Genomic DNA, 17,898 nt, shown 5'->3' with positions numbered 1-17,898 from the left:
TCGTTATTATTATTATTATTATATTATACGTCTTATTTACTCCATACAAAGCATACAAATCTCTTTTTTTATTATTATCTTGAAATAATTATATACATAAATATAGTTTTTCTCTTTAAATTTTTCAATAGCTAACAATAAGGAGACGTCATACAAAATTATGGCTAGTATCATATAATAGATGGAATGTCTCTGGTTATGTTTTCATTTAAGCTCAAATGTTAAATTGAATGTCCTATTAAGAGCTCAAAAACAAGTAGAATATTCATACTGAAATGTATTTATTCTATGGACAGTTTTCAAAAATCAGTTGGATTTTTATCTGTAAGCAAAATACAAACAAATGAATTGCTGCTATTATAACTCATAAAAAAGTATAAAAGAGCAGAAATGCACTACGTGATATAGTAATCATAGAGGTCATTTTACCAATGTTTTAATTACAGCCTCACATATTAAAACTTTACAACAGGTGATATGAAAAATGTACAACGCTTCTCTTTTCATCATGGATATATCACTTCATCTGGCAAGAAAATACCCCCATTGCCTTTTCAATTGGCTCTGACAGTGCAACAAAGTGTCTCTGCTACTTCTTCTTACTTTTGATAAGTTTTGTAGTATCAAGGAGTACGTAGTGTAAAAATACATCAATCAATCATGAAACCATCAACCTTGATCGTGGAGTTTTTCATTTACCATAAAATATCCCCTTTATCACACAAAAAAAAACATAATTTAATTGTTAAACATCTGAGGTAAAAACAAATACATAAAAGGAGGATTTTTTTGGAGTGCCAGTTTTACACACACTTTTTGAGCAAATGGGTATTTTAGTGGAAAGAGGAGGTCCCCAACTCTACAAAACACTTACAGTAGGTTACATTTACAGTTTGATGACATATGATGACATAAATGATCTTATGGCAGTTTATGTCTCTCAGTCTGTCCATTCCTCCATTCCTCCATCCAGCAACCCCCACAATCCCCCATCCCCAAGACATTTGTCAGTTCCCTTTTTCCTTAAGATATTGTCTCTTGCCTTCATGCCATAGGATGAATGCGCTCAGATATCACATTGGCCTGAAATGCATGATGGTTTAATGGAGAGTTTCCATTAGACAATTTGTTAAACAGTTACATCTGCAGGAATGTAGGGCAAGAGAAAAATGGGAAAAAGGTAGAAAGTCCCATAATATAATGGCCAGTGTGGAAACAAGTTTAATGTGTGGATTACTGGTCTCCAGTATTGTACCTGTAAGTCATTCAGTTCAGGTGTTCTTCTCTGGGAGAGGTTAGAGCTGCAAAAAATGCCTGTTGAAATCCATTCATTGTGTCCAGTAGTTGGGCTGAACTGACAACTTTGACCTCATAAATAAAGCTCTATCGTTAAATAAAAACAGGGCATTCCTTCCCCTGTGTGAGTCAGGTATACCAGTCTTTTCACAAATGTGCCCAAAGTCAGTTTTGAATTGACTATTGAGCGGAGAAAGACAAACAAACAAACAATAAACAATCAATGGGCATTTGCCTACCGACTTTTCCTCATAGCGCAGCCTATTTTATAGACAAAATCCAGCTAAGGTATCTGCCCCTTTACATGTCTACGTAGGTATTCATATCCGTCTATAACAATGGACAAGTTCTTTGTAAAACATTCTAATTCTTACACACTTCTTAAGTGTAACTTAGAAAAGCAATGTGGAAAATATGCTTTTATTTCTATTCCTCTTCTTTGAGATAAGATAGATATCTTCCATTCATTTGGCTCAGTAGATGGAGACCTGGGACAGAACCTGGGCATGGGCCTGGATCTGGGAGGGGTGTGGCTGCTGGGGGGCGGGTTGGGGACTGCCCATGGAGGCGGAGCCCCCCACTGATTGAGGCGTGCTGGGTGAGTGCTGTGGTGGGGAACACTGGGACTGGTGCTGTTGCTGCTGTTGTTGGAGATGCTGCTGCATCTGCTGCTGGTGGAGCTGCTGCATCTGCATCTGGTGGAGTTGCAGTTGCTGTTGCTGCATGTCATGCCTCTGCTGCTGCTGCTGCTGCTGCTGCTGTTGTTGTTGCTGCTGTTGTTGCTGCATGTTGTGTTGCTGCAGCTGCTGTTGGAGGTGGTGCTGGAAATGCTGATGCTGCATCTGCTGCTGGATCTGCTGGTGGTGCATCTGCTGCTGCTGCATCTGGTGGTGCTGCAGGTGTTGCTGCATCTGCTGCTGCTGCAGCTGCTGCATGTGCCCCCCCACGCCACCCTGCATGGGCGGGCTCATCTGGGACACGGCCGTGGGCTGGGCTCCGGCCACCATGGCCCCTCCTCCACCACCTCCACCCATCTGGTTCAGCAGCTGGGATGGCACACCGTTGGGCATGTTCTGGTGCTGCACCGTCACCGAGGTCACGATCTGGTTGCCCCCCATCCTCATCTGCAGCGGCTTGGGGGCGATGGCCCGTGGCATGCCGTTCTGGAGAGCCTGGGCCATGGAGGACATGGAGGACATGGACGGGTGCTGGGAGAGTGGCGAAGGCAGCATCAGACCTGGGGACAGGCTGGTGGAGGCCAGGGTCTGCTGGACTGAACGGATGGTCTGAGCCTCTGCTGATTCCTGGGCAGCCTGGAAGTGAAACAACAGCATGTTAGATACAGACTAGGAATGGACACTAGACTTACTCACTAAACAAATATGTTTATTTAGACAATAGCCTGAGGTAACAACGTAAAGCTATAAAGCCTCTTACTTTTCCGAGATTGTAATCTTGAAAAGATTCATGATGTTGATGCAGCTCGTGCAGGAACATTTGAATATCTACAGTTGAAGTCGGAAGTTTACATACACCTTAGCCCAATACATTTAAACTCAGTTTTCACAATCCCTGACATTTAATCCGTGTAAAAAATCCCTGTTTTAGGTCAGTTAGGATCACCACTTTATTTTAAGAATGTCAAATGTCAGAATAATAGTAGAGAGAATGATTTATTTCAGCTTTTATTTCTTTCATGACATTCCCAGTGGGTCAGAAGTTTACATACACTCAATTAGTATTTGGTAGCATTGCCTTTAAGTTGTTTAACTTGGGTCAAACGTTTCGGGTAGCCTTCCACAAGCTTCCCACAATGAATTTTGACCCATTCCTCCTGACAGAGCTGGTTTAACTGAGTCAGGTTTGTAGTCCTCCTTGCTCGCACATGCTTTTTCAGTTCTGCCCAAACATTTTCTATAGGATTGAGGTCAGGGCTTTTTTGCCACTGCTTTGGAAGTATGCTTGGGGTCATTGTCCATTTGGAAGACCCATTTGCGACCAAGCTTTAACCTCCTGACTGATGTCTTGAGATAATTTTCATTCCTCATGATGGCTTCTATTTTGTGAAGAGCACCAGTCCCTCCTGCAGCAAAGCACCCCCAAAACATGATGCTGCCACCCCGTGCTTCACGGTTGGGATGGTGTTCTTCACCTTGCAAGCATCCCCCTTTTTCCTCCAAACATAACAATGGTCATTGTGGCCAAACAGTTCTATTTTTTATTTCATCAGACCAGAGGACATTTCTCCAAAAAGTACGATCTTTGTCCCCATGTGCAGTTGTAAACCTTAGTCTGTCTTTTTAATGACGTTTTTTTGAGCAAAGGCTTCTTTTTTGCTGAGAGGCCTTTCAGGCTATGTCGATATAAGACTCGCTTTACTGTGGATATAGATATTTTTGTACCCGTTTCCTCCAGCATCTTCACAAGGTCCTTTGCTGTTGTTCTGGGATTGATTTGCACTTTTCGCACCAAAGTACGTTAATCTCTAGGAGACAGAACCCGTGTCCTTCCTGAGTGGTATGATGGCTGCCTGGTCCCATGGTGTTCATACCTGCGTACTATTGTTTGTACAGATGAATGTCGTACCTTCAGGCATTTGGAAATTGCTCCCAAGGATGAACCAGACTTGTGGAGGTCTACAAGTTTTTTTCTGAGGTCTTGGCTGATTTTTTTTGATTTTCCCCTGATGTCAAGCAAAGAGGCGCTGAGTTTGAAGGTATGCCTTGAAATACATCCACAGGTACACATCCAATTGACTCAAATTATGTCAATTAGCCTATCAGAAGCTTCTAAAGCCATGACATCATTTTCTGGAATTTTCCAAGCTGTTTAAAGGCACAGCCAACTTAGTGTATGTAAACGTCTGACCCACTGGAATTGTGATACAGTGAATTATAAGTGAAATAATCTGTCTGTAAACAATTGTTGGAAAATTACTTGTGTCATGCACAAAGTAGATGTCCTAACCGACTTGCCAAAACTATAGTTTTTTAACAAGAAATTTGTGGAGTGGTTGAAAAATTAGTTTTAATGACTCCAACCTAAGTGTATGTAAACTTCCGACTTCAACTGTAAGTTTACTACTTGTCATAATGAAATTCAAATCAAATCAATGTTTATTTGTCACATGCACAGGATACTGCATGTATAAACGGTACAGTGAAATGCAGCGCTCCTCAACAATGCAGTACAAACATCAATATCAATAATAATCAAGTCAAATCAAAAATATAACAGTCAGAAAATCAGAAATAAAAGTAGGGTTCTTGGGCTTCTTCCCAGCAGTTCACACTTCTGTTGGCTGAAAAGTGAAAGCAGTGTCTCACCTTTGAAACCAGGCTGGCACGGTAGGCAGCGAGGGCTTTTAAATATTCCTTTTTAGCAGCCTCTGTTTTGCTTTTATAGCCCTGTTATGACAAGACCGACAGGAGTGAACGACAGGTGACAAACAAAGGATCACTCTGTAAAGAGATACAACATCTAAATGCAGGCATAGGCAGCACAATATAACTGACTAAAAAGCCTTCTACTTTTGATGTCTATATTCATCGATTTATTTCTGTAGCTCTCCACAAATTGAGAAATTATACAATCTGACTTCATGCATCCCCTTAGAGGAATTACTGCTAATTACTGATCATCATGCATTTGCTTCTCAATAAGATATAAAAGTCAAGGGCCCGTATTCACAAAGCATCTCAGAGTAGAAGTGCTCATTCAGGATCTGGTAAGTCTCCCCTGTCCTGTTCATATATAATCGTATTCAGTATGATCTAAAAGGCTAAACTGATTCTATATCAACACTCCTAGTCTGAGATGCTATGGCTGCGTGTACACAGGCATCCCGATTCAGATTCGTTTTTTCTTCCACTAATTGGTCTTTTGACTAATCACATCAGATCTTTTCACATCAGATCTTTTTCAGATTGGTCAAAAGACCAATTAGTGAGAAAAAAAGATCAGAATTGGGCTGCCTGTGTAAACACAGCCTTTGTGAATGCAGACCCAGTGGTGTAAACGTTTTAGTGTAGGACTGTTCTGACAGATAGTGATGGTTTACCTGCTTCTGTTCCTCTCCCAAGCCATCCCACATGGAGGCCACTATCTTGGAAACCTCTCCGAAGGTGGCGTTGGGGTTTTGACCCTTAATGGCGGCCTGTGTATCTCTGAAGAACAGGGCGTAGGCTGAAACTGGCTTCTGGGGCTCGTTGGGGTCCTTCTTCTTCTTCTTCTTGGGGGTCTTGGGCTTCTTCCCAGCATCTGGTGCTGGGCGCTTCTCTCCTGCCATTACCTGTTACAAGAAGAGTGATCTGGTTTAGACAGATTAATGTAATTCAATGGTGACTTGTTGTAGTGCCAAATGAATTTTATTTTGTTAAACTAGGCAAGTCAGATAAGAACAAATTCTTATTTACAATGACGGCCAACCCCGGCCAAACCTGGATGACGCTGGGCCAATTGTGTGCCGCCCTATGGGACTCCCAATCACGGGCCGGATGTGATGCAGCCTGGATTCAAACCAGGGACTGCAGTGACGCCGCTTGCACTGAGATGCTGTGCCACTCAGGAGCCCAAATGTGCATGTGACACTTTACTAACACAACCACCCTCAACAAATGTATATGAATATCAAGCAGTCACTGTGCTATTCAATCAGGTCTATTTCACACTAAAGTGAGCACAGTCTTAGTGCAGCCTTCTTTAAAATGTGTTTTTATTTAAGGCCCTTTCATAGTTTTCCTCACTCACCCTATTGTCCTGGTCTTGCTCGTCCTCGTTGATAGAGCTGGAGGGTGAGGGCGTCGCCGACTTGCTGGTTGGTGGTGAGGGCGAAGTATGGGGGATTTTGGGTCCTGTCATGTTCAGGCCCAGCTGGGCACTGAGCTGGGACTGGTTGATGGTGGTCAGCTGGTTCCGGGACATCATACCATTGGGGTTGTTCATGCTGATGATGGATCTCATGACCATGGCGGGGTTAGGGGGGTACTGGCGGAGGTGGCCCTGCATGTTCTGAATCAGAGGAGAAAGAGAGGGAAAAGTCAGTAAATATGACAGCATCTTGTAAGAGACTGTACTGTATCTGTAGCCTGGTCCCAGATCTGTTTGTGCTATATAGCCATTTGTTTGGCATCACAACCAAGTAGGACTTGGCTATACAGCACAAACAGATATTGGACCAGAGCATAGCAGTAAAATAATCTGGTCATCACATTCTTCCAGACTGTCACATGGCCACAATGCATCACATAACATAACACATGGCCCTGGGTCTTTAACTTCTCCCATTATTAACTATGATGAATTATCTTGAAACCTGAGTCGCCAGTTTGATCTGCCATTAATAGATGGCTTCACAGCTCAATTGATACGGTTCACAACACTCTATTGTATGGAAATCTGTGGCACAGCTTTGACTGCTCAGACCCTGGTGTATAATGGACTGAGTTAGTACCCTTGAGATGGTTAGGCTACATAACCTCAAATGCCAGGACAAAAACATTTGTATGCACAATGACTACCTCGAAGACATTTTGGATGTCACGTTCCTGACCTGTTTTCTGTTTAGTTTTGTGTGTTAGTTGGTCAGGACGTGAGTTTGGGTGGGCATTCTATGTTATCTGTTTCTATGTTGGTTTAGGGTTGCCTGGTATGGCTCTCAATTGGAGGCAGGTGTTTGGCGTTCCTCTAATTGAGAGTCATATTTAGGTAGGCTGTTCACAGTGTTTGTTTGTGGGTGATTGTCTTCCGTGTCTGTGTCTGTACACCACGCGGGACTGTTTACGGTTTGTTCGTTTTGTGTAGCCTATGTTTCCTATTCGTGCGTTCTTCTTGTTTTATGTAAGTTCGTCGTCTAGGTTTGTCTACACCGTTTATTGTTTTGTTAGTTTATTCAAGTATAGTTCGTTTTCGTGTTTGTTCGTTTTGTTTATTTAATAAATCATTCATGTCATTTCAACGCGCTGCACCTTGGTTCAATCCCTGCTCCTCCTCTTCGGATGAAGAGGAGGAGGACCGCCGTTACAGAATCACCCACCAATCCAGAGCCAAGCAGCGGTGTAAACGGAGTAAGGGACAGCGAAAGAAGGAGGAATGGACTTGGGACGATGTATTGGACGGTAAAGGTTGCTACACATGGGAGGAGATCCTGGCTGGAAGGGATCGCCTCCCATGGGAACAGGTGGAGGCACTGAGGAGAACAGAGGCAACCGGAGAAGGGAACCGGCGTTATGAGGGGACGCGTCTTGCACGGAAGCCCGAAAAGCCCGTGAGTAACTCCCAAAAATTTCTTGGGGGGGGGCTAAGGGGTTGTGGGCCAAGGGCAGGTAGGAGACCTGCGCCCACTTCCCAGGCTAACCGTGGAGAGCGGGAGTACGGGCAGACACCGTGTTACGCAGTAGAGCGCACGGTGTCTCCTGTACGTGTGCATAGGCCGGTGCGGGTTATTCCACCTCCCCGCACTGGTAGGGCTAGATTGGGCATTGAGCCAGGTGTCATGAGGCCGGCTCAACGCGTCTGGTCTCCAGTGCGTCTCCTCGGGCCGGCATACATGGCACCTGCCTTACGCATGGTTTCCCCGGTTCGCCTACACAGCCCGGTGCGGGTTATTCCACCTCCCCGCACTGGTCGGGCGACCGGGAGCATTCAACCAGGTAAGGTTGGGCAGGCTCAATGCTCAAGAGAGCCAGTACGCCTGCACGGTCCGGTATTTCCGGCGCCACCTCCCCGCCCCAGCCTAGTACCTACAGTGCCTACACTACGCACTAGGCTACCAGTGCATTTCCAGAGCCCTGTTCCTCCTCCACGCACTCTCCCTATAGTGCGTGTATCCAGTTCGGTGCCTCCAGTTCCGGCACCACGCACTAAGCCTCCTGTGCGTCTCCAGAGCCCTGTACACACTGTTTCTTCTCCCCCTACTAATCCTGATGTGCTTGCCCTCAGCCCGGTGTCACCAGTGCCGGTACCACGCACCAGGTATAGAGTGGGCTTTGAGAGTCCAGTGTGCCCTGTCCCTGCTCCCCGCACTAGTATGAAGGTGCGTGTCCTTAGCCCGGTGCCTCCAGTTCCGGCACCACGCACCAGGTCTACAGTGCGCCTTATCCGGCCAGAGCCATCCGTCTCCCCAGCGCCATCTGAGCCATCCGTCTCCCGAGCGCCATCTGAGCCATCCGTCTCCCCAGCGCCGTCTGAGCCATCCGTCTACCCAGCGCCATCTGAGCCATCCGTCTCCCCAGCGCCGTCTGAGCCATCCGTCTGCAATGAGCCTGCAAAGCCGCCCGTCTGCCATGAGCCTGCAAAGCCGCCCGTCTGCCATGAGCCTACAGAGCCGTCCGCCAGACAGGAGCCGCTAGAGCCGTCCGCCAGACAGGAGCCGCTAGAGCCGCCCGTCAGACAGGATCTGCCAGAGCCGCCAACCAGACAGGATCTGCCAGAGCCGCCAACCAGACAGGATCTGCCAGAGCCGCCAACCAGACAGGATCTGCCAGAGCCGCCAGCCAGACAGGATCTGCCAGAGCCGCCAGCCAGACAGGATCTGCCAGAGCCGTCAGCGAGCCATGAGCAGCCAGAGCCGTCAGCGAGCCATGAGCAGCCAGAGCCGTCAGAGAGCCATGAGCAGCCAGAGCCGTCAGAGAGCCATGAGCAGCCAGAGCCGTCAGAGAGCCATGAGCAGCCAGAGCCGTCAGAGAGCCATGAGCAGCCAGAGCCGTCAGCCAGCCATGAGCGTCCAGAGCCGTCAGCCTGCCATGAGCGTCCAGAGCCGTCAGCCTGCCATGAGCATCCAGAGCCGTCAGCCTGCCATGAGCGTCCAGAGCCGTCAGCCTGCCATGAGCGTCCAGAGCCGTCAGCCTGCCATGAGCGTCCAGAGCCGTCAGTCAGCCATGAGCTGTCCCTCAGCCAGAAGCGGCTAGTAATTCAGAACTGCCCCTCAGTCCAGAGCTGTCTCTCTGTCCGGAGCTGCCCTTCAGTCCGGAGTTGCCCCTCTATCCTGAGCTACCTCTTTATCCTGAGCTACCTCTCTCTCCTAAGCTATCCCTCTGTCCTGAGCTATCCCTATGTCCTGAGCTACCTTGTCCCAGAGCTGTCCTTGATTCTGGTGTTGCCCCTAAATTTAGGTGGGGTTATTTGGAGGGTGGTCATTGTGGGGAGGCTAAGGAAGCGGGGATTGATTATGGTGGGGTGGGAACCACGCCCGGAGCCTAAGCCACCACCGTGGTCAGATGCCCACCCAGACCCTCCCCTGGACTTTTTGGTGATGCGTTCGGAGTACGCATCTTGAGGGGGGGGTTATGTCACGTTCCTGACCTGTTTTCTGTTTAGTTTTGTGTGTTAGTTGGTCAGGACGTGAGTTTGGGTGGGCATTCTATGTTATCTGTTTCTATGTTGGTTTAGGGTTGCCTGGTATGGCTCTCAATTGGAGGCAGGTGTTTGGCGTTCCTCTAATTGAGAGTCATATTTAGGTAGGCTGTTCACAGTGTTTGTTTGTGGGTGATTGTCTTCCGTGTCTGTGTCTGTACACCACGCGGGACTGTTTACGGTTTGTTCGTTTTGTGTAGCCTATGTTTCCTATTCGTGCGTTCTTCTTGTTTTATGTAAGTTCGTCGTCTAGGTTTGTCTACACCGTTTATTGTTTTGTTAGTTTATTCAAGTATAGTTCGTTTTCGTGTTTGTTCGTTTTGTTTATTTAATAAATCATTCATGTCATTTCAACGCGCTGCACCTTGGTTCAATCCCTGCTCCTCCTCTTCGGATGAAGAGGAGGAGGACCGCCGTTACATTGGATTTAATGCCCATGCAACAAATAAAAATGCTATACATTTCTGTGAAGTCTGACATTTTGAAGGTTATACATTTCCCCTGGCTGGCAGATGGGGGCACAAAATGATACCTCCTCCAGTATGTTTAGAGATTAAATGCTATCTGCTGGCAGGTTTCATAGATCATACTTTAACTGCCAAAGAGTGAAAAAATATTTCTATATAATCAACTCTATAAATCAACTGGCTGAAGGGATACGATTGGCATGTCATGGGCATTTTTCCTCCTCTTTATACCGTTGTGGGTATATCATACCATCTTCATATTTTCTAATATATTTTCCAGATAAAACATTATGGTTTTCAAAAGCTCTTTGAGTAAAGAGAGAGGAAGAGGTAGGTGTTTGCATTGATTGCACTGAGGATGGAATTACATGGCCTGCCATTCTCTCAGAGGGGAGAATGATCAGTGGTGCAGCAGAGCTGACAGGGAATAGTGAAAAATAACCGAACACAACAAAAATGTGATTTGTTTGGGAGGTGTGTGTGTTTGTGTGGTGTGTGTGTGTGTGTTCGTGTGTTCTCCCTGAGTAACATCCATCTGGTATTCAGCAGCAGCACAAACTCCATCTCTCCCAACATCAACACATCATATATCCACACACCTTGCCTTATTGAGAGAATCTTACGAACCCTGTCTTCAAAACAATATTCAAACACCTTCTCAGAACAGAAACATTGAATTTACAATCCATTTGTCTCCCATCTTTCTCATATGCCATGTCTACTACCTATCACAAAACAGTCTACAAGGCAGAAATGTATTCAATATTTACATAGAAATACTCCGCCAGAGACGGAATAGAATACAATTTAATGATGCAAACATGCCAACCATTCAATTCTCTCTTTGAATAAACAGTGAAATAAAACATGCCAACCATTCAATTCTCTCTTTGAATAAATAGTGAAATAAAACATGCCAACCATTCAATTCTCTCTTTGAATAAATGGTGAAATAAACTTGAGCAATGGGATAGCGATGTAATGTTGATTTACATATCTTCAGTTTGAAACTATTCCACTTGATGTGTAAGTCTCATTGTCACCTCCAGTAGTGATCTACAGTGAGTGCTCTCAGAGTGACTCTCTGCTCATTGAGAGCATCACAGATGAAACACACTGAGCTCTTTAGCCATGACCATCTGTGTAACAACATTTCAACACAATATCACAATGATGCAATATCACTTAGAGCAATGACACATCCTGCCATTTGTGTCAAATGTTGAGTTTTCTTCATAACAGCTATGGCCCTGCCCTACTCAAAGATCGTTTGCCTTTCAAAATGTATCTTGTGTTTGCTGGCTTTAGTGATAGCTGGCCTTTTTGTAAATGGGTTTGTGGTGAAATAGCTTACACTAGTGTTACAATAATATCACATAACCCAGCCTGCTATACAGACTATAGTGGTATAATATTATAAACTGGACTGGTGGCTACAAATACATCTACGGCTCTTTACAGCCCAACTATTTACCTAAAAGAGTGAGTGATTAATGTAATCTATATGAAAAATATATATATTTGCTATGTAACTACAGTGTTAAAAAAGTACCATGTATGTAAAATGTGTGTAACATATATGCTGTATGTAACAAAAAAGCTGTACAAACAAAGTTACTGTTGTCCTCCGAAGAGGAGTGCATGATTATAGAGTAGACGAACATACCCTAGCTTAGGCCTAATGTTAACACATCTATGTTAACAATGCTATCAAACACCCCTGGATAATACTAGTCCCTGAGAAAGGATATACATCATTTCCAGCTACAGTGGCTGTGATTGTAATGTGTGAATCTGCAACAAGTCTGTTAATTTATGTCCTTCTGTCCTCTCATTTGCATTTTAATTGGAATATTGGCTGCATCCCAAATGGCACCCTATTCTTTATATAGTGTATACTTTTATCCACTGCCCAAAGTGGACTATGTAGGGAATAGGGTGCCTTTGGAACGCAGATATTGTCTGCAGTCACAGCAGACATCTAAGAAGATAGCTTGATAGTCATCATAAATCTGTAAATAAGTCCTTATCTCGAATGCACAGTGGCCAGATGTGACAAGCCAACCCCTTCTCTTCTCTCCCCTATCAGGCTCCATCCAACTAGTGTGTGTGTGTGTGTGTGTGTGTGTGTGTGTGTGTGTGTGTGTGTGTGTGTGTGTGTGTGTGTGTGTGTGTGTGTGTGTGTGTGTGTGTGTGTGTGTGTGTGTGTGTGTGTGTGTGTGTGTACATGGACATGTGTATCAAACACAAGTAAACCCAGAGTCTATGCAATCTACTCTCCAATCAATAAGGCTTGTGATGGAAATATTGAGATGGAGTCTCTCAACATCTATGCCTTTAAAAAAAACTCAAGCTCGAGGAGCCAGCAGCAAAATGATACACAGCAAGTCATGTGTACCTGTCGAGCTGTCACAAGTATATTGGCTTGTTTGATAGAAGGTTGTTGGCTTTGACTATACATCCTATCCTCTCCCCTGCACCAAAGCATCCCAACAACTATGTATAAGATGCAATAAAAAACCCAACAATAGCCGAGACCCTTCCACAACACACTGGCTAATAAACACAGCAGCTGGACTGAAAATGCAATATTACTCATTCAGAAGTACCAGAGATAAAAATCTCAATAGCAGCGATGTCAATGAAAAGAGCCTTGGGTCTGTTCTTGAAGATATTGGAATCAGAATTTGGGGAGGTGGGAAATGTATTACCAGTGGCACTGTGTGAGCCGTAACAGTCTGAAAAGAATGTTAACAAGTTCAATTTCCATTCAATCAACGACAGAGGCTCTTGGAAATGTTCCATTGCAGAAGAGGGGTAAAATCATCTATATGGTAATTATAAGGATGAATCCCCCAGTAACTTTCGCCAGCATGAAAGGTCAGTCCTATTAAAGATAGTTTATCAGTCCTCTGCACATAGTCCTTTACTGCATATGCTTTTAAACGGGTACATCTTATTTTCTTACTCCCTTTTTGGCTCCCTGGCCGCAGAACCTTGGTGCTTAAGCCAAATGAGAAAAATGGAATTTAGAATGCTGGTAAAGGCTATAATAGCATGAAGATAAATTGTTTTTCGACTCCTCTCTCCTGTCTCTGGCTTTAACAAACCTCACAGTATACTGCTGTGCATATACACAGTCACAGTCCGTCCACTGACTATCCCCTCTCCATCCAACCCACCAGCTCAATAACAAATTCTTCCCTTCCATAACCCCATTTTACTTGACCTTGAAGGGCTACACATCCCCTTCCCCTTCTCCCACAATTAATGCCCCCCCTCCCAAAACCCTTCCTTCCCCCTTCCTTCCCCCATTTTTCCCGGTGCACTGTGGGTATTTAAAAGTTGTTCAACATGATATAATTTCATTTCAAGCGCTGGCTGCCTGAGAAAACTAAATTACAGAATCAATCATACAGAAGGTCAGGTTGAGACTTCATTACAAGTATTGCATGCCTGCATGAATATCTTTCATTTCTGACTGACCCAATATGTCACAACATCTGTCTGGCTGAAAGTAAAAAGAGAAAAGAAACAGGACGAAGAAAAAAATGACAAAAAAATCCACTCTCTTAAATTGATGTACAACTGATGTCAGTGCTACTCAGCTTGGAAGGAAGATAAGAGAGTGTAAAAAAAAACATTGTTTCTGCAACACTGGTCATATTTTCCATTTTATTCAAGACACAGTGGTTTGTGACGGGTCAGAATCTAGGGGATTACATTCATAGACTATCTGTACAATATCAGGGTGTAATTAACTGTATTGTACATACAGTCAGCTACAAATCTCCAGGTCAGACCCAATTGCATAGCATTGCTGGGTGTTGGCTATAGAGCAAAACAACTGTGGATGAATGTACTAGTCTAGCTGGCTAAATGTTTGTGTGTAATAAGTCATTAGGGTGAACGTAGCGCAAATGATGCAGATTAGATTCCTATTGACTACACTTTGGCAAATAGTCAGTATGTATTCATGTAAATACAATAAACATGCATCTCTGCATCAATTTTGGGCAACAAACCTAGAAAGATACATTTTACTCTATATTCATTTCTATTCAAGCGGGATATTTGGGCTATTTCTAACCCAATTATGAAGATGTGACACATAGAAGGGACCTTTTTCATATCCACCCATGCTTTTACTTTCTTACAAGGGAGGAAACACAGGAAAAGTCTAATTCTGTGCAAAGATACAGTAGAGAAGACAGGGAGATTTTCTGAAATAGCACCCAGAGGCCTGTGCAGTGCATCAGAGAGAGAGAGAATGAGAGAGAACGAGAGAGAAAAAGAAAGCGAGAATGAAGGGAGCTCTAAATAAATAGATACTGGCAGTTCCACCTCCAATAGTATTTGGCACTATTGACACAGACCAAATCACAAATCAGCAGGACACATGCTGTGAGACACAAATGACAGTCAGAAGCTTGTTAGGAGAGCAGATTAAATAAATAATGACTTGCTTTCTGCCAGCCCACAGACATGTATTTCTCTTTGTAGAACTATAGCATCTGTGGCCAATTTGCTAGACATACATGGAGCATTAGGGGAAAGGAATTAGTGGAACACTTGGCAGAGCAACTACATGGAGGGGGATTTGAAAATGGTACAGGTACATTGTACACCCATTGGTTTGTTTTTTTTCTGTCATGGTGGTGTAGCGAGAGGCTATCACAGTTACGAATTACCCACTGCCACAGAGCTAAGAGAACAGAGAAAACTATTTGGGGAATATGAAAACTGTGGCTGGTTGGGAAACGTACTTACTATGGTTTATTTGCATGGTTTATTTATATGTCCTTGCAGACGTTTCAAATAAGAGATACACAACAGTGTAGTGTACATAATGTTGTCCCCCAATGTCATTCCACTGACAAAATGAACCTAAAACGTAATAACACTTTCATAAACACTATATAGTTTAATTAAAATAGTTACTTCCCTCAACCCTTTTCAAATCTCAAACCAAAGACAATGGCATAGATCAATGTAATTTCCCTGCATTGTCTCTGTGTTCAGGACTTTTGGGGATCAATCCCATATCCAGAACATAATGGAGTTCACGGTCGGTAAGCCTTTCTGCCTTTCTGTCTGTGGTCCAATGTTTGCTGAGTGATAAAGGAGCAGAGCAGTGTGCAACAGTCTCCCAGTGACAATGCCACGAGGCAAAGGAGCAGAAACCTCACATTCTTTCCCTGTAGTTTTAATAGAGTCTCCTTACAATCAGAGACATGAGCCATGCAAATGGTGCTAAAGAGGAATAATGTTGGAGAATCAAATCTAATCCTCCACCAAGTCGTGAGAACAGTCAGGACCGTAATTGTGTCAAGGTTCCGTTTCTTCTCCAGATGTAAAAAAGCTTAACTGACCATGAAATGAAAATTCTTTAGGCAAAAGCCTTCCGGGGCTCGGTTATGCAGCACAGATATTTTAAAAGCTGCAATTATTTAACATGCCAGCAGCATGGAAGGGAGGAAAAAAGGCAATAAAATGTTCCAGTGCCTGCCCATATCGGAATGTAAATACATATTCTGTAATATCATATGCGATTCACCATATGTGTCATGTTTAAAAGTGGGTGGTCTGAAATACATTTTTACATGGATAATATGGCTAAAACTATCATGATATTTTTGTTCAATGTAATGATTTTTTTGCAGTTCAGCCCCAAAAAACGCAGCATCAATATCATCATCTCTCAGCAAGTGACATTTCCACGTTTCCTCCTCAATGCATTTCATCCTCAATGGCATTTAAGAATGCTTTTTCTATCAAAATGTTTTGAATCTATAACATAAAACTCTATCAACATAAAGAAAGTGATTACCGGGTTCCGGAACCATTCCACAGTCTCATCCACATCAATGGACAGGAAGGCTAAGTTGGATATCCATTCATTGACTCCCTTTCTAAGTACTCACACCGAAAGGTTAATTCTAGTAGCATCGTGTTATTTAACCAAATACAAAACCTGGGATTCTGAACTCAAACAAAGCTCTGTCTGTCAGTTGACTGAGTGCATTCAGGCTCTGAGCATAACAACATGTAGATAAAGGCATGGAAACACATCATGTGACAGTGGAGGGGACAGGACAGCACAGAATGATTCATCAGCATCTACAGAACAGGGTTTCTGGAACCAACATACATAATACTGTATACGGACCCATGAAACAGTGGCACTTTTTGGGGACTCACTTTCACCACTCCCTGTGGGGGGAAAATACATTGTGCCATCATGCCCATGATCCATTCATATCTTTTCCTATTACAAAGAGGGTTATTTTAGTAGGCTTTGTTTTTCCTTTATAAACCCAAACAGAATTCAGTATTTACATACTGTGACCATTGTCTAGCTGGCATTGTGATACTATTCCATCCTCCAGCTTTATAAACGGGCCAGATGCTGTGCCAGATGCAGTAACAACTGGAGGTGTGCACTGAGTGCAGTGAAGGTTACTCTATGGCCTAATAAAGGGTAAGGGTATTCTCCTGGTTCTCAGATCATACTGTAATGGTCACATGGGCTCTCCTGACCTTTTTTATTTATATGTTTATATGACAGCACCTTGATCCTGTACCCAAGTGTTGGTGCTTGGTACTCTATTTTCTCTGTGCATTAACAAATCCATCAGATTGACACCTTATACCCGCCCTACCCCTATAATTATTGAAGAGGTGCATGACCTAATAGCACGCTGTACTTGATGCCTATGCATGTGACCGTAGTATCTATTAAACCCCTCAACCCTAAGTGTTGGTCCAGTCTAGTACTCACCAATGGCAGGCCGTTGATGCTGGAGAGCCCCTCCTGGTCCATGAGGTTGCGTGAGATGGTGATGGAGGGCAGCTCAAGGCTCTGAGGGGGGAACTGGGGGGTGAAGGGTCCCCTGTGCTGGAGAGGGTGCCCCGGGAAGGGGGAGTCCACATCCGATAGGCCCAGGCCAGACTCTGTCTCTGGAGGAGGGGTGATGGGAGGGATCTCAAACTCCTCGTCTCCCAGGCTGGGGGTGTGGAATGTCTAGAGAGAGCATAGAGAGCAGATAGGGAGAGGGAAGAACACGGTCATATCATTGGATTCATGTTTACGAATAAATACAGATCATGTGTACTGTATAGGAAACTAGTAGTGAATGTTGGCTGAGCGAGAAAAAGGAAGGAAAAGCACACTGTCACATCAATGGATTAATTTATAATCAGTGTATGTGTACTGTCGCTACAAGCCTAGATAATTTATAATGACATTTAGCTTAAACTATCTGCAGATGTAGGATCTTAATTTGAGCCAGTTTGTTACAGCTGGAAAATAATCCTGCAGCAACAGGAAATGTGAATTATTATGTGGATTATAATTCATGGAAATAATAGAAAAATATGCACATCCAATTTATCAGGTGCAGGCCAGAAGAACGTATCAAAGAAAGAATACATGTCCACAACTCTGGAATGATCCCAATGATCATGTTACAGAGAACCTTCCTGCAATGCAGGAAATGTTAAACGTGTAGTGTATTTGAGGTGTAAAAATGATTCTGAAGTTTGTAATTTCCACTTCAAAATTTCAGAGTAGATTTTTCCTTATGAAAAATGTGTCACACCCTACAAAAATGACCATTAATTATAATCAAAGGAAAAAAGGAATATCCGCAACTCTGCTATGCTCCCATGGAGATTTAATCAGACGCACAAAACAGACAACGTTTCAATCCGAGTTGGAATCATTCTTATCTCTCATACCTGCATGAAGCCTTCCATTCAGGGATTTATTGTTTAAAGGAGG

At 43.8% G+C, this 17,898-nt stretch overlaps 1 protein-coding gene across 1 annotated transcript in view; it reads right to left on the bottom strand.

The window, feature by feature from the left end:
• Positions 1–420: 420 nt before the first annotated feature.
• LOC139575828 (TOX high mobility group box family member 3-like) overlaps positions 421–17,898 on the bottom strand; it is a 66,519-nt gene continuing 49,041 nt past the window's right edge. Inside the window, exons 3-7 of the mRNA XM_071401174.1 lie at positions 16,897–17,139; positions 6,046–6,306; positions 5,357–5,587; positions 4,623–4,703; positions 421–2,609 (exon numbers count right to left, since the gene is read on the bottom strand). Coding sequence (XP_071257275.1) covers positions 1,770–2,609; positions 4,623–4,703; positions 5,357–5,587; positions 6,046–6,306; positions 16,897–17,139 — 1,656 coding nt within the window. The 3' untranslated portion in view covers positions 421–1,769. The remainder of the gene's footprint in view (positions 2,610–4,622; positions 4,704–5,356; positions 5,588–6,045; positions 6,307–16,896; positions 17,140–17,898) is intronic.

This window comes from Salvelinus alpinus, chromosome 5, assembly GCF_045679555.1.
Source record: "Salvelinus alpinus chromosome 5, SLU_Salpinus.1, whole genome shotgun sequence".
Taxonomy (NCBI): Eukaryota; Metazoa; Chordata; class Actinopteri; order Salmoniformes; family Salmonidae; genus Salvelinus; species Salvelinus alpinus.
Note: the sequence above shows the minus strand (reverse complement) of the source record. Positions and strands in the feature narration are given on the sequence as shown.